The following is a 24011-nucleotide window of genomic DNA, read 5'->3' as shown; positions in this document are numbered from 1 at the left end:
TGCACATGCCCTCACCCCACTCCCCCCACCCCAATGTCTTGCATCCAATGATTATGCTTATATGCATGCATACAAGTCCTTCAGTTGATCTCTTACCGACAATCCCCCCACCCCCCAGGCTTCCTGGTGTAATTTGACGTCTATTCAAGGTTTCTCTGCCTCTGCCTTTGTTCATCAGGTTATTTTATTATCCATAAATGAGTGAGATCATATGGTATTTTTATTTCACTGACTGGCTTATTTCACTTAACATAATGCTCTCTAGTTTCATCCATGCTGCTGCAAATGGTAAGAATGCCTTCTTTTTATAGCAGCGTAGTATTCCATTGTATAGATGTACCATAGTTTTCTAATCCACAAATCTGCTGATGGGCATTTAGGATGTTTCCAAATCTTAGCTATTGTAAATTGTGCTGCTATGAACATATGGGTGCATATATCCTTTTTATTTGGTATTTCTGTTTTCTTAGGATATGTTCCTAAAAGTGGTATTAATGGGTCAAAAGGCAGTTCGATTTTTAAATTTTTGAGGAAACGCTATACTGTTTTCCACAGTGGCTGCACTGGTCTGCATTCCCACCAACAATGAAGGAGGGCTCCTTTTTCTCTGCATCCTCTCTAGCACTTGTCATTTGTTGATTTGTTAATGATAGCCATTCTGACAGGTGTGAGGTGCTACCTCATTGTTGTTTTGATTTGCATCTTATAAAACTACTTTTGTCCTACCCTGTATAATAATAATTTCTTACTGTCATCAAATACCCAGTTAATATACACATTTCTCAAATCATTTTATGGCTAAATGTAATTTTTCATAATTGAAAGTGGCCAGAAAGTATGGAATCTCCCCAAGATGTTACTAAGGGCAAAAATAAGAGCACAGCTAAAGGCAATTACTGAAAAGAATGAAAGTCTTAGATGTTTGCATTCCGCTGCAGTCAGACTGCTCAATAAACCAGATCCTGCACAGTGCCCCTAGGGATGGGTTCCTGCCGGCCGGTCATGGCTGTTCCATGCTTGCTCTATCGATATTTGCCCTCACCCCACTTCCTCATGAGCTCCTCCTCCTCTAGATTGGGCTCCAGAGGTAGTGCCTCTCCTCTGGGCTCCATACACTTTGTCTCCCCCGCAAGGTAAGAACTTATCAAAGGCAGGGACTGCTTTCTCACCCTTTTGTATCCTCTGGGCCCAAAAGTTAAGAAAGTTGAGGCAGCTTGAACCATGACACCTATCCCTGCCTTTCGGACTTTGACTACAACCCACAATCCAGAATTCCCCTGCCTTCTGAATAGGCCCCATCTTTTAAACTCCATGTTGGCTCTTCCCCAAATGTGACAATTATAAATTCATAATCTTGGACTGGACTTCCTGGCTACCCCAAGTTCATTTCTTAAGCCCAGACTTCAATATTTCTTCCATCTTTTCTATGTTGTCTGTCTCTCTTTCTCTTACCCTGTTCCCCAAACCATGGTCCGCAGGGAAGGCCATGCTCCCATCTGAGCCTGCCTGTGCTCAACACCCTGCCTTACCTGTGGCATCCAGATGATCTTCTGCGTCCGGAAGAAGTGGTACTTGGCTGAGAAGGACTCATAGCCTCCTCTCAGGATCTTAACAGGATAGCGGGTGAGGTGGGCTATGGCTTTGCCACATCCAATGGCAGTTCCTCCAGCAAACTGATCTAAGAGTGGAGACCAAAGAAATGAATGTCTCCTGCGTGTTGCCCATTTGTCTAAAGCTTCAACAAATGGCCACTTTATCCTGAAAAGCAATTATCTAGAAGGCTGAAGCAAATACAGAAATGGGTGTTACAATTAAAATGTGAAAGCAGCCAAAACCGGTTTGGCTCAGTGGATAGAGCGTCAACCTGTGGGCTGAAAGGTTTCAGGTTCGATTCCGGTCAAGGGCATGTACATTGGTTGCGGGCACATCCCCAGTAGGGGGTGTGCAAGAGGCAGCTGGTCGATGTTTCTCTCTCATCCATGTTTCTAGTTCTCTATCTCTCTCCCTTCCTCTCTGTCAAATATCAATAAAATATATTTTAAAAAAATAAAATAAAATGTGAAAGCAACTTACCACCAAGAAAGTTAATCTTTTTCTATAAATATATATAGTATCATATATTGTATGCTATATTTTGTGTATCATACAAATCACCTATTTGTACATGGTACAGCTAGTGTACAATTCAATGGTTTTTAGTTTAGTCATAGAATTGTATAATCATCACCACAATTTTAAACATTTCCATCACCCAAGAAACCCTGTACCAGTTAAAGGGGTTCACTCCTCATTTCCTTCCAAAGACTCAGCTCTAGACAACTGCTAATCTAACTTCTCTATTGATTTACCTATTCTGAACATTTCATATAAGTGAAATCATGCATTATGTCTGACTTCTTTCACTTGGCATAATGTTTTCATAGTTCATCTATGTTGCAGCACATTTCAGCACTTCATTTCTTTGTACAGCTGAATATTATTATATTGTGTGGTTCTACCACACAAAATATTATTCATTATCCATTCTTAAATAAATATTGGTGGGTGTTTAGGTTGTTTCCACTTTTTGGCAATTAGAAATAATGCTGCTATGAACATTCATGAACAAGTTTTTGTGTGCACATGTTTTCATTTCTCTTGGGTACAAATCTAGGAGTGAAATTGCTGGACCATGTAATAACCCTACACCTAATTTTTGAGGAAAGTGCCAAACTTTATACAGCGACTGCAACATTTTACATTCCAACCAGCAGTGTATGAGTGTTGAAATTTTTCTACATCCTCGTCAATTGTCTTTTTAAAAATATATATTTTATTGATTTTTTACAGAGAGGAAGAGATAGGATAGAGAGTTGGAAACATTGATGAGAGAGAAACATCGATTAGCTGCTTCTTGCACAACCCCTACTGGGGATGTGCCCGCAACCAAGGTACCATATTTTTCGGACCATAAGACGCACTTTTTTCCCCCCAGAAGTGGGGGGGGGAAAGTCCCTGCGTCTTATGGTCCAAATATAGCCTACACATATACTTTAAAAAAAAAAGTTTTTTTACTTGCCCGGCTCTGTGTGGTCTCTGTGTGCTTGCCCGGCTCTAAAATGGTTCTAAATGCTGCTGTTTACTTTACAGGGTTGATTACATGTGTTTATGACTGTGATGTTGGGTTTTAATGCACATAAAATATTTTAGGACACTATTTGTTTCAGAATCTTGTTTTCTTCATTTCCCTTCTCTAAAAACTGGTGCGTCTTATGGTCCGGAGCGTTTTATGGTCCGAAAAATACAGTACATGCCCTTGACCGGAATTGAACTTGGGACCTTTCAGACTGCAGGCCGACGCTCTATCAATTGAGCCAAACCAGTTTCGGCGACAATTGTCCTTTTTATTATAGCCAGCCTAGTGGTTGTGAAGTGTTATCTCATTGTGGTTTTGTTTTTTAAAAATATATTTTTACTGCCGAAACCGGTTTGGCTCAGTGGATAGAGCATCAGCCTGTGGACTGGAAAGTCCCAGGCAGCTGATTGATGATTCTCTCTCATCGATGTTTCTAACTCTCTATCCTTCTCTCTTCCTCTCTGTGAAAAATCAATAAAATATATTTTTTAAAAGCCATTATTATATATATATATATATTTTTTTTAAATTTTATTTTAATTTTATTGCTTTCAGAGAGGAAATGAGATGGATAGATAGAAACATCAATGATAAGAGAGAATCATTGATTAGCTGCCTCCTGCAATCCCCACACTGGGGATTGATCCCACAACTGGGGCATGTGCCTTGGCTGGAATCGAATCCAGGACCCTTCGGTCCACAGGCCGACACTCTATCTATTCAGCCAAACTGGTCAGGGCCTTATTGTGGTTTTGACATCAATTTAATCTAAAATGTTTTAATTGATCTTTAGACTATGGGCAAATTAGATATGTGACAGGAAGTTTGTATAATTAAGACTAAGCCAAGATATCCCAAGGCCAGGATCTGACCCCTAAAGAGAGATACTGTGCTAAAGGAGAAAGGGATGGGCATGGACTCTGACAGTTATAATGAATCTTGTCCAAGGAAAAAAGGCCAATTCCAGCAGGGGCTGCTGAGGAAAAAAGCCGCTTGAGACTCATCTGGAGAAACTGTATTTGGGGAAAGAACCTGCAAACAATAGCAAGGCCAGGAGAAAACCTGTAGCTGGCAAAACAGGAGCCAAAGCCCACCCGAGGGCCTGACTTGGAAGCCAGAGAGCCCTGGATCTCCCAGGGTCTTACAGCCCCATCTCCCTCTTGAATAAGAGACTAAGTAAGGATGGGGTAGGTCAGAGGGTCCAGGCGAGTTAGGGAGAGAGTTCCAGGCCACTAGTGCCTTTAAACCAGACAGCTGCTCCCCTGTCAATGTCACACAGCCACCTGGAGTATTCACATACAGGGACAATGGGATCAGAGATGGAGGAAGGTCAGTTTCCAGGAGATAATTAGAGACTCAGATGGAAAGCTAGGGCCCAGGTTACCCAGCAAGGATTCTGAGACTCCCACAGCAAAGGTGGGGAGTGGTTAACACAACACTGCAGAAGGCCCAGGTTTGAGGAGCATGTGTGGAAGGTCAGGGAAAGCCTGGATAGGAGGGCACAAGTCTAAGTGCACTGACAAGGTGGAGAGAACCACTCATGACTTACCCTAGAAGCGGACATTCTGGGCACAGCCCATGGCCACAGGCCCCATAGGCTGAGCTGCACCTCTTCCAGAGGCCAGCAGAAAAGGACTACGTAGAGACCAATACCTGTTTCAAGGATGTGATAAAGGTTCCCCCTCAAGGCAATCTCCTAGAATTTCTTGAGGGTCAGGGAGGTGGGTGCTTAATAGTGGAAAGGAGAAAGGAGTGGTGAGAGAAATCTTGATATGGTCTTTTACCCCAAAGAATGACTTTACCTGAAAGATGCCACTTTAAAGGAGAAAAGTTGCCTTGAGTGGGCAAGGTGTGCGCATGAGTGGTTTTGGTTTTTATTGTTTTGTGATTGTAGCTACCTACTCAGTGAGAACAGGGGCTGCATAGCACAGTGAGGTCAGATATAGAATGTAAGGAGGGTTATTTTTATTGGTCACTGTTCCCTAGGATTTCAGGGTCCAGCCTACAATCCCAGGATTAGCAGACCAGACCCACCCTCATAGGAATGTACCGCAGACTGTGAGTTTGGGGAAGATAATTTTCTAGCTAAGGACCTCCTGGGAAGACTGGCTTTATTAAAAGTGGAAACCTAGTGCCACCCAGTGACCATTTGTGTGAATGCCCCAGCTCATACACCCACCTACACATATTAGTGACTGAGCCACAAACAGCAGAGCCCCATGTCAATGGCCAGAGGTGGTCAGCCCAAAGTAATGGCTGAATGGAGATTGCTCTGGAACATCAGCAAAGCACATTAGAACCAATTACGCTTTGATGCTCCAGCTCAGGGCTTGAGTGACTTTGCACTGTTTTCCAACATCACAACCCAGGCCTTAAAAGACTGGAGAGCCAAAGTACCTAGGTTTTAATCACTTACTAGGTGTTTTTGTTGTTGTTGTTGTTGTTTTTTTTAATGCCCACAAATTCTTTCAAATGTTGAAAGAATTTTAAAAGTTGAGTCTAGCCGAAACCAGTTTGGCTCAGTGGGAGAGCGTTGGTCTGCGGACTAAAAGGTCCCGGGTTCGATTCCGGTCAAGGGCATGTATGTTGGTTGCGGGCACATCCCCGGTGGGGGGTGTGCAGGAGGCAGCTGGTCGATGTTTCTCTCTCATCGACGTTTCTGGCTATCTCTCTTCCTTCCTCTCTGTAAAAAATCAATAAAATATATTAAAAAAAAAAAAAAAAGTTGAGTCTAATTTCCTTCCCCTTGATGGTAGACTATACTCAGTGACTTCCCTCTAATAAACAGAATGTGGTGGAGGCAACTGTATATAAACTCAAGTCTAGGTCATAAAAGGCGTGTGGCTTTTCCTTTCTCTCTCTGATCACTCACTCTGGGGGGGGGGGGGGGGTTACCAGCTGCCATGTGGCGAAGCCATGCAAGCAGTCCTATGGGGAGGTACATGGGGTGAAGAACGAAAGTCTCCTATCAACAGCCAGAATTACTCTCACATGACTAGCTATGTGGCAATAGATAACCCTCTAGGTGTGAGATCTTGGGCAAGTTACCTTGCCTTTCAGGGCCCTAATTTCCCCATCAATAAAATGGGGATGTTACCTATTAGGAAACAATTATCCATGGTCTCTCACATCTTGACATGTCCTTTAAACAAGGCAGTGGCTTCTCAAGGATATTTATATAACCAACAGCTTTAGGAGATGGACTGTTTTCCTCCGGAGCCAATGATGGGTAGGTAGGCTTCTGCCCATTATAAAAGATTCAGGCCTCCTAAGCTCAGAGTTCTTCTAAAATGCAATGCACTACATGAATAAGTGTATTTGGCTGTCTTCATGTCACCCTGTGAGAACTGGGACATGGGCACAAGTGCAGGAAAATTAAGACATTCTAGTTACTTCTATTGCTCTGACTTTGTCTTTGACCCAGGAGCCTCATGTCTTCAGCTAGCATCTCTGAAACGGTGGCAGGTTCAGAGCTCTTCCCAGTTCGTCAAATTACTATCCTCATAGGGATGTACTGCAGACTGCATGAGTTGACCCAGGGAGAACTCCTGACATGGTTCCTGGCATGTGTCAAAAGTATTCAATAATGTTAACTTATTCTTTCTTCTTTTTTTTTTTTTTAAATAAATCTTTATTGTTCATATTATTACAAATGTTCCTTAACTTATTCTTATGGCTAGTGTAAAACCTACCATTTCTACTACTGCCAGAGTTGTCACTGTCATCTTTTAGGATTAGGTTCAGGCAGCTGGTATTGCTATCGTACACCACACAGTACTTCACACACTCTAGATCCACAGATTCCGGGATAAGGTATTCATCTGCTATCTAAAGAAACCACAAGAGAAGCCTGTTGACAGGTGGGTTCAGATGAGAAAATATTCCCTGCACACCAGCACCAGGAGGAGCTGGAGGTAGGACTGTGCCTGTTTTCCTGACTGTACATGAGCACAGAGCACTGAGAGTTGACTGGAGAGTCTACTAAATTCCAAGGATCTTCCACACCCAAATCCCCTGGTATAAAAAGCTGACCACAGCTGACTGGACCAGAAATAAGTGCCTGGCCAAAGAACAGTCTGCCTACTGACTCACCAACTGAACTAACATATCCTATCTCTGGGGGCAAGTGGTTGCTGATAGGGGCCAAAGCCAAAATCCCTCATAAGCAGATTTGAATAAGCAGACATCATGAGCAAGCAGATAAAATGAGGCCAAATATAAGCTCAAATATAAGCTTTGTGAGAGCAGGAACACTGATGTATCCTGGATTTCTAGAACAATGCCTGGCACATTAGAACTATAAATATGGTTAAAGGAAGGAATGGGCAAGCAGGTCCATGAGATCATGAAGAATAGTCAGGAAGTGGTTGAGTCACCATCATGGCAGACACAAGGGCAAGAACAAGGGGTGCCTTCTGCCCACAAGGGAATGAGCTTGCAGAACCAGACTTGTGTAAGATCCTAAAGGATATTCCAGAGCTCCAGAGACCTGGCAGAGCACCAGCCCGGAGGTTAGTCCTCATTTGTTCTCAATGCTTCCCGAAAGTCCCCACTAACTCAGGGGAACCTGAGTCTTACTCTGTCCCTTGGGACCTGTCTGACTGACATATAGGCCCTGACAGAGGACCTGCATGTGGGCTAGGACAAGCACACATCTGCTCTACAAGACAGAGAGATAAGGTCTGTACAGGTACAGACCAGGGAAGTTCTCTGGAACTTGAAGAGGAGAAATCATATTTGTCTACAGGAATTAGCAGACTGTTGGTGCTCAGATTATGAGCAGGATTTATTCAGGTGATATTGAGGAAAGGGGGGATTCTGGGTGTGGAAAAAAGCATAAGCAAAGGGAAAAGTGGAGCAAATGGGAGAGCAGGGAGAGGTGTGGCTGCACATTCAGTTATTCAATAAACATTTGTTCAGGACCTACTTTGCACCTACACTGTAGATTCTAGACTACAAAGATTTAATATATATATATATATATATATATATATATATATATATATATATATATATTTTTTTTTTTTTTTTTTTTTTTTTTTTTAAAGAGAGGAAGAAAGATGGATGGAGAGGTAGAAACACTGATGAGAGAGAAACATTGATCAGCTGCCTCCTGGAAGCCTCCCACTGAGGATGTGCCCAGAACCAAGGCACAAGCCCTTGACTGGAATGGAACCTGGGACCCCTTAGTCTGCAGGCTGACACTCTATCCACTGAGCCAAACTGGTCAGGGCTGGAATACAGAGATTTCTTTAAAAATGTTTTGATTTTTTAGAGAGAAAGGAAGAAGAGGGAAATAGAAACATTGATGAGAGAGAAACACTGACTGGCTACCTTCTGCATGCCCCCTACTGGGGATTGAGCCCACAATCCAGGCATGTGCTTTGAGCTAGAATTGAGCCAGTGACCTCTTGGTTCATGGTTTGATTAAAAAAATTTTTTTTTAAGGAAAATTGCCTCAGTTGGTCTGGAGGACTCAGAAAGGCATACAGAATAGGAGGCATTTAAGATGAGGCTGCAGAGACAAGTGGACATTTGCCAGATGAACAAGGACTGGAGGGGTCTTTGAGGCAGAAGGAACAGGTTCTAGTCATTATCTTTAGTCAACAAATAGCTATGGAGTATCAACCTGATGTCAGGAACCAGAGAGAACACCTAGGATGCAATAATGAGCAAAGCATACCCCTACTCTGTGCTCAGAAAGAGCAGTATGTCCAGAATCCACATGGGTTCTATTTCCTAGATCTTAAGAGACCATTGATTGTAAGATGCACCACCAATTTAGCAACAGTTGCAATCAGGAATGTACATAAAAAGAGGGATTTATTCGCATACAACAATACTTCAGGCAGGGCAGGGAGCGACTGGTCCCGAGTGAAACCTGAACCAGGGCTCTAAGCCCAGACCTCCCTCTCAGGCTCTCCTCTGCTTCTCCTGCACACTGACTTCACCTTCTCAGACAACTTTTCCGGAGGCCCAAGTCATGGCCACCACCGAGAATGATGCTCAGACTCCTATCCTCCAAACTTCACTGCCAAAATAGAAAGAGCTGCCTTTTTTAATTCTAATTCTAAGCTGTTCAGTTTTTATCCTTGACAGATTTGTGGCCAGGGTGTGGATACCATTGTACTGAGCACCACTAGAACCCCCTGCTTTGAACAGGGAGAGAAGTCCCCCTCAAAAAAGGGCGGAGAGGTAGGGAGTGCCAGGCAGAAAACAATAGATGTGTTTTTGAGGCAAATCAATTGTAGGATACATTCTAATTTTAGAAATGTGAAAATATAAGGGGATTTAGGAATGGGCATCTTAGAACCAAAGAAACGCAACAGGGCAATGCTATTGAGGTATTAGGTGAGAGAACTATGCTGGAGTTAAGGCTGGAAAGGGAGGTGCATCAGGGAGAGAGGCTGTGTCCTGCTGGGGCTGAGAGTTCATTAAAGGTTGCAATCTGCTGACAAAAACATTGGTGAAGGGCTGAGACAGAGAGAATGGCTCTTTTCCAGAGTTGGGGATGCTGCCAGAAGGATATGCAGACTTGAGAGCAAAGCTGAAAACTGAAGGCCATGCATCATGAAGGGGCTCTGAATAGGCTACAAAAAGCAAAGAAGGAAACTCAGGGGATTTAGAGTTAGAGGAATGGAGCCAGAGAGTTGAAAATCCAAGGGCAAAACAAAAACAGAAACACACACACACACACACACACAAAAAAAAAACAAACAAAAAAAACACCCACAAACAGATAAAGATGGATTGGGTTTGGGGGAAGCATGCTAGGCAACAAGCTTATCCTGGAAAAAATACATGAGCCAGGGCCCATGCTCCCTGTCAAGTTATCTGGGAAAGAGCTAGAGTTAGAATACTCAAAGTGGCCGTGGGGATTTTACGAGACAAACTTTTAGAAGTAAAATTGACAGAACTGCTCAACTATGTGCATACTTGAAACTGGGAGCTTAGGTAAGATCTTTGAGCAAGAAAGTATACTAATAGATCTGAAGGAGACCAAAGATAGCCCAGTGGTTTTCTTTATATGTAGCAGGAGAAAATGAAGCTGAACCAAAGAGACAGAGAAGGAACCAGGGAGGCAAAAAAAGAACCTGGAAGTCAAGGGCAGAGAATGTGGTCAGGACTGCAGAGATCAGAGATGGATCCTGAGTGAAGGCTGCCAGGCATGACAATGTCTTGACAAAGAAGATACCCAGTGGAGGGAGAGAAAAGGGCCTCATTCCCAGAGTCAGGCATGGTAACTGCTGAAGAAGGGCTTTGTCTTTATGTATATGGGACAGACTCACCTATGGTCTGTTCCCTAAGTAGAACAAAAACTCGGAGAGGGTAGAGATGAATTAAGAGCATCTTGTATTTTGTTCTATTGCCAGGGTCTGGAACAGTGCCTGGCACATAAAGGAATTAAATCAATATTTGTTTAATGAAGCTGTTGTCTATGATGGTGGGAGGGACACCCTAGGGAGTGCATGAGAAGTGTGGGAGACCCTCATGTTGGATGCACAAGGGTGGTCCTGCCTCTGCTGCCCAAAGTGTTCAACAGTAGATGCTACCTCCTGGATCTAGGATACAACTTCCCACTCTTCCCATCTTCTGTAAGACAGCCTGCCTGCCCAGATTCTGACTATATCAGGATACCTTCTTCACTCGACGGGCTGTAATCACATGGCTTTCATCATACTCCTGTTTGGAACGCACATCTGAAAAGGAAGAGTATTTAACTAGTAACAGTTTTTGTAAAAGAACACATGACCAAACTACTTAGAAAATGCACATCATCATCATATATTTGGCCAGTAAGTTATAGTTATTGTCAGCTTAAAACTCAAGGTGTTGTTCCACTATTCTGAGCTGCCCTATCACAGGTGTGGGGGGCGCAGGAAGAGACTGGACAAAAATTGTATACCTATGGATGAGGACAGTTTGGTGGGAGGCAAGGAAAGAGGGTGGGGTGGGAACCGGGTGGAGGGGAGTTATGGGGGAAGGGGGTGTAAAAAGAGGAACAATTGCCAAAACCGGTTTGGCTCAGTGAAAGGTCCCAAGTTTGATTCCGGTCAAGGGCATGTACCTTGGTTGCGGGCACATCCCCAGTAGGGAGTGTGCAGGACGCAGCTGATCAATGTTTCTCTCTCATCAATGTTTCTAACTCTCTATCCCTCTATCTTCCTCTCTGTAAAAAAAATCAATAAAATATATTTTTTTTTAAATTAAACGAACAAGGAATCTAATGAATAAAATAAACTGATGATAAAACAAAGCCATAGACATGGAAACATGGGACAGACTAAAGAATCTCAGAGGGAAGGGGGGAGGGAGAGTTGGAAGAAATTAGCCAACGTAGTTATATGCATCCAGAGGCCCAGTGCACAAAATTTGTGCATGGGTAGTGTCCCTAGCAATGCCAGCTGCTAGCCGGGGCCGTCCTTCATTCCATGCCACACAATGATAGTCAGCGCACATCATAGTGAGCGACTGAACTCCTGGTCAGTCGAACTCTTGAGGGGACATTTTGCATATTAGGCTTTTATATATATACTGTAGATATGCATAACCCGTGGATACAGACAATAGGGTGGTGAAGGCCTGGGGTGGGGCAGGATCTTGGTGAAAGGGATAGAGCGTCGGTCTGCAGACTAAAAGGTCCCAGGTTTGATTCCGGTCAAGGGCATATACATTGGTTGTAGGCACATCCCCGGTGGGAGGTGTGCAGGAGGCAGCTGGTCGATGTTTCTCTCTCATCGATGTTTCTAACTCTCTATCCCTCTCCCTTCCTCTCTGTAAAAATCAATAAAATATATATATATATTTTTAAATGAAATAATTGTCACAGAATTTCAATTTGGGATGATGAGAAAGTTCTGGAGCCAGACAATGTCAACAGTTGCACAACAATGTGAAAGTACTTTAATGTCACTGAACTGTACACTTTAAAGTGATAAATTTTATATGTATAAATTAACACAATAAAAAATATTTGTGGCCAAAGCCGTTTGGCTCAGTGGATGGAGCGTCAGTTTGCGGATTGAGAGGTCCCAAGTTCAGTTCTGGTCAAGGGCATGTAAATTGGTTGCGGGCACATCCCTGGTGGGGGCTATGCAGGAAGCAGCTGGTCAATGTTTCTCTCTCATCAATATTTCTAGCTCTCTATCCATCTCCCTTCCTCTCTGTAAAAAAATCAATAAAATAATTTTTAAAAAATAAAATAAATTTGTGGCAGGTACAGATGTTATTAGACTATTTCAGAACTTACAAAATAATATAAGTAACTTTAAAAGTCAAATTTCAACTTATTGAAAGTAAAGTCAGAATATTCCCTCTTATCATGGTTCTAAACTTGAGCATGTAGAACAAGTAACGTAATATTTCTGGGTTCCCATGATCTCCCTGTTCACTGACTTACTTTAAGCTTATACCATAGGCAGGTAAACTGCTGCATATGAGTAAGGAGGGATGCACAAAGTTGTTCATTGCAGAACTATCTATTAGAAGCACACAATGCAAGCAACACATTGCAATCAATTAGGAATAGATCCATATCATAGCTAACAGTCAAAGTAAATAAATTAGATTTTTCACATCTAGACATGGGGGGTGAATCTTAAAAAATATAATTTTAAGCCAAATAAAGCAAGTTGCATAATGATTGTACATTATGATACTATTTGTGTAAATATTTAAACACATTATTTTGGGATGCCTGCATATGCAGTAAAAATGTAAAAATATAGAAACAGTTATCTTTGGGGAGGGAAAGAAGTAGGTTCAGGATGGGATACAGAAGAGAAATACATCTGTGTGACATTTAATTTATGTCAAATCTGAGTACATGGGTGTTTATTACTTTTACTATATAGCTGTTAGATGTTTGCTATATTTCACTAAAACAACAGGACTCAGGAACTATTGTTTTAGTGAAACTAGATTTAATCTGTAATGATTTTCAAGTCATATGAATGAATAGCAGCATTTTATGCTATGACTAATAAGTCTGATTTCTTACCATTTATTCCTTTATCTCCAAACATTATTTGGTTCATCAAAAATAATGTTTAAAGAGTGCTATCCACAAAATATTTTTAAGTACTTACCCAATAAACAGAGATAGTTGGGTTCTGTCAATCTGGATAGTTTTGTGACCTGATTCAAGATGTTATAAAGCTCCATTGGTTCACATAGAACCAAATCAGTTAGCCTATAGGGAAGAAACAATAACGTAAAGCTTATTGCCTCTATTTTAAATGAATATTCAAAAAATAAGATATTGAATTAAACTCTTTTAATGCATCTTCAGGCAAAGATTAAAGTAATCATGAACATAATCAGAAAAGCCTCAAAATTCTGTAGTGAGTCATGGCTGCTGTGACTCCATGGTTTTGAGCATGGTCCCATACACTGAAACATTGTGGGTTTGATCCAGTCAGGGCTCATGCATGAGGCAGCTGATCAATATCTCTCTCTCACATTTCTCTCTCTCTCTCTCTCTCTCTCTCTCTCTCTCTCTCTCTCTCTCTCTCTCTTTCACTCCCTCCCTATTTCCTGCTCTCTCTCCCTTTTCTTCTCCCCCTCTCTCCATTCCCCTCTCTCTAAAATCAATGAAAAAAATATCCTCAGGTAAAGATTGATAAAAATAAGAATAAATTTTGTAGTGAAATGTGTGTAGAGAATAAAACATTAAACTACATAACATATGAACTATTTAAATAATAAGCAAGCTATAAAATAGTCAACAGCTCATTTGTTTTTTAGCATATAATTACTGAGCACCTATTACATGCCAGGCACTGAAAATAACTGTGGTAAACTAGACCTAGCTAGCATGAATGCAGACATTGGACACAAAACACAAGAAAAGCACTATACTGTCAGTGTCTCATGTTAGAGGAGGAGTTACGCAAGACTTAGCCAGAAGAGAGGGTGAAAAAGAAGACAAGAACATTCAGTACCTGAGAGAGTTTAAGGAGACTGGTATGGAACAGCAGGGAGAGAGTAATGAGTGAAGAGCCTGAGGAGACTCACTATAAGGATCATGAAGGTCAATGTTGGGTGGAGAATTGCTGATGTGTACTGACAAAACCGCTTGGCCAACTTGGGGCCTTGCTCCTGACTGCAGGGCTGAGATACTGGTTCCTGAGCATGACTGGTGCTCCAAAGATACTGAAGGGGAAGAGCTGGGCCTGTACAGCAGCTCCCACAAGGAAGCCTCCTTTTAGCAAGGGGTGGAGGCTGCAAGGAGCTGCCCAGCACAGTAGGAACTGACTGAGAAGTTGAATCCAGAGGTAGGTAATCTTGATCAAAACAGTTAGGATCCACTTCAGTTACCAGTATGATGCTCACGGAGAGCCCAAACACTTGACACCTCAAGAACTTCTGTTCTCAGCCTCCCCTCCATCAATTTCAACCTCTACATGGATCATTCATATTAGCACAAAACATCATCTGTACCCATCTTTGTTTTCTTTATAGCAAGACTTCTCAAAAGGGTGGTGTTGAATCACTGTCTCCACTTCCTTACCTCCAAACTCTCTAAGACATCCTAATCCTAACTGTGCCATTTAATATGGGCTGCCTTATGGTCATTAGCCTCTGTGTGCTTCAGTTTACATCTCTGTAAAATGGGGGTAATATTAGCATAATATGATAGTTCTATAAAATGAGTATAATAGTACCTATTTGTAGTGTGTGGGTTAATGAAATTACACATAAGGTATTCTGAGCAGGGAGGAAATAAATGCTCAGTAAGTGTTGGCTATTGGCACAAGCTTCTCCCCTGGAGCTTCTAACCTCAAACCACAGAAACTCTTCTGATCAAGGTCATCACAATGTCCATCTCACCTAATCCATTAGTCACTTCTCTATGTGCTGAAATGATGGGTTTCTTAGCTGCGTTTAACCCAGTTGAGCATCCTTCCTTCCCCAGTACTCTCCACTTCCGGAAGTACACACACACACACACTCTCTCTCTCTCTCTCTCTCTCTCTCTCTCTCTCTCTCTCTCTCTCTCTCTCTAGGCTTCCCTCCTACCTCTGTTCCTGCTGTCTTCTTTATGGGAGGCTCTATCTTCACGTAAGAATGCCCTTGGTCATAGTCACCTTTCTTCTCTATCTATACTTTCATTCTAGGAAAGGGCTTCTCAACCTCGGCAGATATTTGAGGCTAGACAGTCTTCTGTTGTGGGGACTCACCTGTCAGTGTTTCCCAAAGTGTGGTACGCGTACCCGCAGGGGTACGGGAAGTGTTTGGTGGGGGTACGCGTTGCACTGGAGTTTGGTGGGGATATGCACTGCACCGTGCTTAGCTGCGCCCAATTCTACGTTCTCATGAGTATGAGGAGTACTCAGCGTTACAAAAATTATAGGAGTACACATATGTCAGAAGTTTGGGAAACAATAAGTGTACATCATAGGATGTTTAGCAGCATCCCTGGACTCCACCCAGTGGTTGCCAGTAGCAAACCTTCTCCAATCCATCTGTAACAACCAAAAAAGTACAGGAGTTGCCAAATGTCCCCTGGGAGAAGAGATATAAAAAATCCATTCATAGGATTACTGCCACATCACCTTTTCAATTGCCATTTTCTCTTCTTTTGAATTTGAACTCTGGAGTTAGTTATTGATATACTGATATATGGTTTGGGAAAGTAAGGGCTTCTTTCATTTTATTTTATTTTTTTAAATAAATCTTTATTACTGGAAGTGTTACAGATGTCATCTCTTTCACACACCCCTCCCCATTAACTCCCTCTTCCCCTCCTTTACCCTCTCCCCAGGCCCAGTATGCCTTTATTTTATTTTTTGGCCTTAATGTACTGACTTCCAGCACTATGTCAAATAAGAGTGGTGAAAGTGGACATCCTTGTCTTCTCTTCCTGATCTTAGGATGAAAACTTTTAGTTTTGTTTTTTTTTACATTTTATTTATTTATTTTTAAATAAATCTTTATTGTTCAGATTACAAATGTGATCCTCTTCCCCCCCTCAATTGCTCCCCTCCACCAGGTTCCCACCCCACCCTCTGTCCTTTCCCCATCCCCCATTGTCCTCATCCATAGGTGCACAGTTTTTGTTCAGTTTCTATCCGCACCCTCACTCCCCTTTTCCCCGAGAATCGTCAGTCCACTCCCCTTCCATACCTCTGATTCTATTATATTCACCAGTTAATATTGTTCATCAGATTTTTTTAATTCCCTTGGTTTTTAGATTCACTTGTTGATAGTTACGTATTTGTTGATCATAATTTTTCTCTTTATCTTCTTCCCCTTCCTAAATAACCCCCTTCAGCAATTCATATAATTCTGGTTCGGCAGTGATGAACTCTTTTAGCTTTTTTTTGTGAAGCTCTTTAACTGTCCTTTGATTCTGAGTGATAGCTTTGCTGGGTAGATTATTTTTGGCTGTAGGTTCTTGCTATTCATCACCTTGAATATTTCTTGCCATTCCCGTCTGGCCTGCATGGTTTCTGTTGAGAAATCAGCTGACAATCGTATGGGTGTTCCTTTATAGGTAACTACCTGCTTTTCTCTTGCTGCTTTTAATATTCTCTCTTTGTCTTTTGCTCTTGGAATTTTAATTATGATGTGTCTTGGTGTGTTCCTCCTTGGATTCCTTTTGTTTGGGGTTCTGCGGGCTTCCTGGACTTGTAAGTCAATTTCTTTCCCCAGGTGGGGGAAGTTTTCTGTCACTGTTTCTTTCAATATTCTTTCTGTATCTTGCTCTCTCTCTTCTTCTGGAATCCCCATAATTCTGATGTTGTTTCGCTTGAAATTGTCCCAGAGGTTTCCTACACTATCTTCAACTTTCTGGATTCTCTTATCTTCTCCCTTCTGCAGAGGAGTGTCCTCTGGCTCTTCGTGTTCTAAATCTTTGTCTTGATTCTTGTGATCTTCCAGTCTGTTTTTAGGACTTTGTATAATATTTTTTATTTCAGACAATATTTTCTTCATTTCTTGTTGATCCCTTATTATTTCTAGTTGCTCCCTTTTCATATCCTCATAGGTCTCATTTATTTTATCGGCCTTTTTTAGGATATTGTTGAATAACCTTATAACTGTAGTTTTGAACTCAATGTCCAATCTTTTCTTTTCCTCCATCTCCTTCCTTTGTCTCCTTCCTCTTGTCTGCATTTTAGTTGTTTCCCTGATTTGATGGAATAGCTTTGTGTTCTAGGTGTTCTGGTAGAGCCCAGTAGCACAGCCTTCCCAGTTACCTGCGGTGGACAGTCTTGGTGTAGCCCTTTGTGGGCTGTGTGTGCAGTCTTGTTGTTAAGCCTTGCTTATTGTTGGTATCACTGGGAAGCTTTGATCTCCAAACCAATTGGCTGTGAGGATCAACAGAGTCTCAGCTAGGAGGGCTTCTGTACTCTGCTTGGATAGGGCGGGGTCTCGGGGTGGCACAGACAAGCTTTGGTTCCCTGTCAGTCTCGCCTTAGAAAAGACCTGTTCTCGGAGAGTTTCAGAAGATTGGTTGCAGGCGCGCGCACCTCTTTGGTAAAGGCACAAACAAGCTTTGGGTTCCTGCCAGTCCCTCCTTAGAGAAAGCCAGCCTCTGGGAGAGCTTCTGTGCTCAGCCAGAGATTGGGCAGAGTCTCAGGTTGGTGCATACAAACTGTTTTCCCTTGGGCTCCTCCCCAAGTCCCACAATAATGGCCTCTGGCTTCACACACCTCTGAGAGATCTCTGCCCACTGCCTGACAGTCTGGCCTCTCCCTGTCTGGGGCCGTCTATCAGAGCAATAGGGTGATTCTGTTTTCCTCTCGAACAAGAAAGCCAGTTGCGCGTTAGCTGTCTGCCCTCTCCGCGCACTGGGAGTAAGCCAGTAGCGAACTCAGCCCAGCCCGCCCTCTCTGCGCTCCGGGAGTCCGCCAGCAGCAATCTCTGTCCGGCCCTTCCTCTCCGTGCGCCACGAGTAAGCCAGCGCCTTTTCACGCACACAGTTCTCCGTACCTTCACAGTTCCTGAGGTTCAGCGTGCCTTCTCTCTCCTTCCCAGATGGCAGAGCCTCCTCTCAGCTAGCCGTCCGGTGCTTCAGGGCAATGCCTCCCCTGTTTTTCAGTTCTAAATTCAAATTTGTTGTGGTAGGCTGCATTCGGGTGTCTACCCTATGCCGCCATCTTGGTGTCTCCGCTTCTTTTATTTTTTAAATATATTTTATTTATTTTTTACAGAGAGGAAGAGAGAGATAGTTAGAAACATCGATGAGAGAGAAACATCAATCAGCTGCCTCCTGCACACCCCCTACTGGGATGTGCCCACAACCAAGGTACATGCCCTTGACCGGAATCAAACCTGGGACCTTTCAGTCCGCAGGTTGATGCTCTATCCACTGAACCAAACCGATTTTGGCAAGGGCTTCTTTTTTGTTAAGATGCTCTGATCTGACATTTGGCATGAACACAAAGTGCTAGATGTTCTTGTTGACTTCCATCAATGAGACGGGGAAAATATAACAGTTCTTGGTAACATCCTTTATAATAATGGTTTGATTTTTTTATTCCAAGAGAATCTTTTTTCCAATGCTTTCCCCCCTTTTACCCAGTTTCCTTATCACTTGCAATAGATGGCTTTTGTATTTAATGCAGACTGTGTTGCAGGTGTGTTTCATTTAGTAAACTGAAAATTATTGCTTAATTTAAAAAATGTTAGTTGAAAACCACCACTCTAAAATCTAGAGTCTAGCTAGTTCATCTCACTCCTGTATACCAATGAGTCCCAAACTGTATCCCTGCTTGACTTCTCCACTGAGCTTGACTCCACTTAGATGCCTAATTAGCATCTCAAATGTAACAAAAACAATATTGGGCTTTTAATTCACTCATGTCCACACCTCTAATGCATGTTTATCTTTTAGTCTTTAGTCTCAATAAATAGCACCATTATCTACCTAATTACATAAGTCCACATCACTAATCCCTGTTTCCTCCACCCCTCACATCTACTCTATTAGCTCTACTACCTAAATATATTCCAAATCCATCTACTTCTTTCCATCTTCGGGGTTAAAATTCTAGACCAAGATATTACCATCCCTCTCCTGATGATATAATACCTGCCCACTGGACTTCGTGCTTTCTCCCTACAGTCTGATCTTCAAATGACAGTCAGGGTGATCTTTTTCAAAAATTAAGTTTGTCTTCACCTCACTTGTCATTACCTGACATTATCACTCATTGTTTGTTGGCTTTATCAACAGTCTCCTCCCACTGAAATGTATGGCTTGTTAGGACAGAGACCTTGTCCTTCTTGTTCACTACTGTGGTCACCAATGGAGCCTTCTGACATGATGTCATACATATAGATTCCACCTGTAGGATTCCATGTGTAGGTTCTGAAGGACCTCCCCATCCCCACCTCGGGTCAGGTCCTCAGACTCTGAAAGCCCTGTCTGCAGGCCATTCTGGAGGTGGTGAGTACAGGGGAAAGAGGACAGGTTTTGGGACTGGTCCAGCCACTTCGTTAAGGCAATCTAAAAACTGGCTCCAACCTATCTGGTCTATCGCTCACACCCCATCCTTAAGCTCCCACCTAATATATATCTCCCCATTACAACCTCTATCTCTCTATTCACTAGCCCAAGGAGTTGTCTCTTGGCATCCAGGTAAAAACTCAGCCACAGGGATATTCAGACTTACCTCCTTCCCAAAAATAGCACTCTCCTTGGTCAGGCAAGAACTGCCCCTCATGTGCCAGTCAAGTGCAGGAAGGATGAGAGCAGTCTCTGAACCTCACAACAGGGTTCCGAGAGATGATACAACCCCATGAGCTGAAGATCAGTGGTACCACTAGCCTGGGTGAGTGGAGGACTGAGAGCTAACATCCCTTTGAATGCTACACTGAAATCTACAGGGTTTAAGATGTTCTGGCTCCACCATTTGAGCCCTCAGAATATTTTGATATTGCACTTTTACATAAAACTATCAAACTACTTTTGAGATTTTGCCAAAAGTATTTTCCTTAATTGATTCCACTGATTTATTCCTTGATTTTCTATATTTCAGTTAACTAATTCTAATTTTTTTCACTTTCCATTTTGTTTAGTCAAGATTATTTTTTCCAAAATCATGTCTTTTTTTCCCCATGTGAATTTTAGATTAAAGATTTGATTCCTCAATCATATTTTACTGAGTATGATTTCTGCCACTGTGAATTTCATGTGTAGTTATTATTTCTACAAAGTCATTTTCAACAATGGAGTCAAAATGGCAAGTCTAAGACATCCCCCTTTGTACTCTTTCAGCACAGCATGCTCTTCTTAAGAGACTTTCAGGGAGTTTAATGAGATAGTTCTTGCTGGGTTGATGAAGCATGCAGGTGGGAAGGGTGGTCTGAGGGAGCACACTCTGCAGATCTGGTTTGATGGAATGAAACTGAACTTCTATTAATTGACCCATCAGGGAAATCCACACAACTTTCTGGGTGGCAAGCAAAGCCACCTACTTTGTCAGGAGAGCAGTGTGCCAGTACAGGCCTGGTCCCAAAACATTAGACATCCACCAGTAAGAAGGTACTTTACCCTTCCTGTGATGACCTAACTCTAAACCAGGAGGCTTGTGTATAGCTCTCCCAGCCAGGCAAGAGCAGTCCTGCAGTGGGTCTGGTGAGCTCAGCTCCACTGAGAGCACGTCTATATTGAGGAAAGCAGTCAGTTGGAAGGGGTTGCCATAGCCTGAGACTGAAGAGGAAACTGGCTGGACCCAGCCTTTCTCAATGCCTGGGACCCTCCATTCTGTTTGACTGCATGGCTTTAAGAGGCTAGGCCTGACCCCAGGCTTCTCACAGGAGTTCCCGGACACTCAGAGCTTGGTCTAATGCTCGTTCCAACTCAATCTGGGTGGGCACAATTGATGGGCATTGGCTTCCAGTGGAAAAGAAGTATCACTTAATGCTCCTGGAGAAACCAGACAGACCATGAACTTCACTTTGGGCTCTTGACTGAGCAGGGACCAGAGAACTGCACAGATATGAGTCAGGGTCCACAGCCAGCCCCGTTACCCCGTGGTTCTCTGTGGGAAACTGAGGCTGTGCCAGGATGACCAAGGCTTAAATACAGTGGCACATATCAATACCCTCACTTGCAAACTGAGATAGTAATACACACTAAAAGGCTACATGAATGTTATATTGAGATAACTGATATAAACTACCCAGTACTGACCCTGGCATAGAGTGGGAGCTTAGGAAACAGAAGTTCCTTTACTCCTATCCTATCTCTTTTCAACTTCATCTAGGAGCTGGTAATGGCTACAAGCTCAATACACAGAAAGCACCATTTAAAGCATCTCAGGCCAAATACCATAGCAGGATCTGGTCAAACTTATAAGTGATAGGGATCAGGGGTGTTGTCTGAGGATCAGATACAGTCTTTCCTTGATTTCAGCCTAACACTTCTTGTGCCTAAACCTTGAAAGCTAGAGATCATAGTCCTAGGCCACAATACCCCAGAGGTTCAGCGTATACACAAGTGGTACAGAAATCTCATTTCAGAGGAGCACCAGGTTCTATTAGTGATAGCCAGTATTTCTGTATTTTAGAAGTAGCAGGGATGAGCCTGAGGTCTAGAACCAGCTGCTCACACCCCTATCCCTTATCTCCTTTCTTGCCTTCACTTCCATGTCCCCAAATCTAGGCTCACTGCATCCGAGAGGTACCTAGTGGTCTTGTGAAGTTGACAGGTCTATCTATGCAGCAAATCAGTAGTCGGAGATAAGGGCTGGTGAGCTGCAACACCCCACTCCCAAAAGCTGTGGCCACCATGTCTGGTCTCGCCTCCTCCAACTCTGCCTCCAGCACTTGTTTCTCCCCTGCTCCTTGATGAGCTTAGGCCTCACCTTCTGCTCCTGACATGGGTCCTTGGCCCTGACCAGGCTCTGGACTCAGCTTTTCTTTCACTTCCCTAACCTCTTACTGGTCTGGAAGACTGAAGGTTTTGTTCCTGACTTAGCTCTATCACCATCACTGATTCTAAGCTCTTGGGAGCTCTTTGCCAGCAGCTTCCTGCTGCCTTTACTCTGCCAGTCCATAATCTTATAGTTGCTCTACTGGAATATATCTTAGAGAGTCAAATCCTTTTGACTTTAAGCAGGAATGAGCCACAACTAAAGCTAAATCTATCTATCTAAATATGGTGCTGTTTTAAAATATATAGCCCCAGTTTCCAATACCCTACAGGAAAATAAAGAAAACTATCATGCAAGGTGGAATGATTACCACCTCTCTCTTTGTTTTAGCTCCAAGATTCAGAAAGGGAAGATTTAAAATATCTCACTTGAGGTATGATTTTAGGGTTGAAGAGAAAGTTATTATACAATATGTGACCTAATAGCAAATATTTATTAGCTCTTAAACACAATCTAAGCTTACAGTACAAAATGGTCAGTATATGTGCATGTGCAATTTGTGTTCATGTGGGATTAGGCAAGGTGGGTATTAATGTATTTGTATATTGTGTATAAAAATATACAATGAAGAACATGCAGCCGAAACTGGTTTGGCTCAGTGGATAGGGCATCAGTCTGCAGTCTGAAAGGTCCCAGGTTCAATTCCGGTCAAAGGCATATACCTTGGTTGCGGGCATATCCCCAGCAGGGGGTGTGCAGGAGGCAGCTGGTCGATGTTTCTCTCTCATCAATGTTTCTAGCTCTCTCTCCCTTTCTCTCTGTAAAAAATCAATTAAAAATATTTTTTTAGAAAAAGTGCATGCAAAATGAATCTATGGTGACAGGAAGTAGCTGTTTTGGAGAACTGATGAAAAGAATCATGAGAAAACTTTCTGGAATGAAAATATTCTGTCTCATGTTTGGGTGGACATTATAAGGGTATAAATGGTCAAAACCAACCAACTGAACACTTAAGATTGGTATACTGTATCATATATGACAATCAAAAATAAATATAAATCCCCTGTGTAGATCCATGGGTTTATGTGTTCAAAGATGGGAATGCAGCCTAGCCAGTGTTGCTCAATGGACAGAGCGTCAGCCTGTGGACCAAAGGATCCCAGGTTCAATTCCAGTCAAGGGCATTGTACCTTGATTGCAGGTTCCTCCCCAGCCCAGGCGCTAGTTGGGAATCATGCAGAAGGCAATCAATCAATGTATTTCTATCACATCGATGTTTGTCTCTGTCTTTCCCTCTCTCTTCCATTCTCCCTAAAAATCAATGGAAAAATGTCCTCAAGTAAGGATTAAAAAAACAAAAGATGTGAATACACAGATGTGTATATGGATATGAGTCTGTAGCCCAACCTGTTTGTCCATGATCTTGGTGTGGGATCTGGGCATAGGAAACAATGAGGACTTGGACATACAGAAAATACTCACCATAGAACTTCAGCTTGGCTCCCATCACCATCAGTGAATCCTCTTTTCATCATTTCTCATTTGTCCAGGATTTCCCCAAGGCCTACAACTCTTATCCAAACCTCCTCACCTTCCTTGAGTCCTCAATGAGCAACTTCTGTATAATTTTCTAGTTCTACCTGGAAAGGTTAAAGACATGGGGTATGAAAGGCCCTCCCCCGCCAACTGCCCGAATGCCCTTCCAGCTTTCTCCCAGTCAGAGATAAGCATCCTTTGACCTCATCCTCTCCTTACCTAATCCTTCCTCCTCCCTATTTTCCCTTAGCCCCCTCCTTTCAGCACCCTTCTTTTTTTTTTCTTTTTTTTCAAAATTTACATCTCACAAGTTTCAAACACAAGTTTCAAACATTCACAAATCATGAAACCAGAGAGAAAAACTCCTAAAATAGCTTGGACTGTGCCCTCTTGTGCAGGCACAGAAGCTGGTGGTAGGCCCTCGCCTGGAAAAGTCTGAGGCGGTTGCATTGAAATGGTCTGCACCCACATAATCTGTTGAGGCAAAAGATGCATTAATGTTCCCTATAGACCAGATGTGGCCCAGGCAGGAG

At 42.7% G+C, this 24011-nt stretch overlaps 1 protein-coding gene across 7 annotated transcripts in view; it reads right to left on the bottom strand.

The window, feature by feature from the left end:
- The window catches only part of STYXL1 (serine/threonine/tyrosine interacting like 1), a 55167-nt gene that overhangs the window by 27998 nt on the left and 3158 nt on the right, over positions 1-24011 (bottom strand). For 3 of the 7 annotated variants that reach the window (XM_045571169.1, XM_045571171.1, XM_045571170.1), the window contains exons 2-7: positions 15508-15582; positions 13204-13309; positions 10754-10815; positions 8443-8449; positions 6808-6936; positions 1530-1678 (exon numbers count right to left, since the gene is read on the bottom strand). In XM_045571169.1, coding sequence (XP_045427125.1) covers positions 1530-1678; positions 6808-6936; positions 8443-8449; positions 10754-10815; positions 13204-13309; positions 15508-15582 — 528 coding nt within the window. Of the gene's footprint in view, positions 1-1529; positions 1679-6807; positions 6937-8442; positions 8450-10753; positions 10816-13203; positions 13310-15507; positions 15583-23424; positions 23583-24011 lie in introns of all 7 variants that reach the window. The other 4 variants (XM_045571172.1, XM_045571173.1, XM_045571175.1 and 1 more) reach the window with 4 other exon arrangements.

Source organism: Pipistrellus kuhlii, unplaced genomic scaffold (assembly GCF_014108245.1).
Source record: "Pipistrellus kuhlii isolate mPipKuh1 unplaced genomic scaffold, mPipKuh1.p scaffold_m20_p_4, whole genome shotgun sequence".
Taxonomy (NCBI): domain Eukaryota; kingdom Metazoa; phylum Chordata; class Mammalia; order Chiroptera; family Vespertilionidae; genus Pipistrellus; species Pipistrellus kuhlii.
The sequence above is the reverse complement of the archived record's forward strand: the minus strand, read 5'-3'. Positions and strand labels throughout refer to the sequence as shown.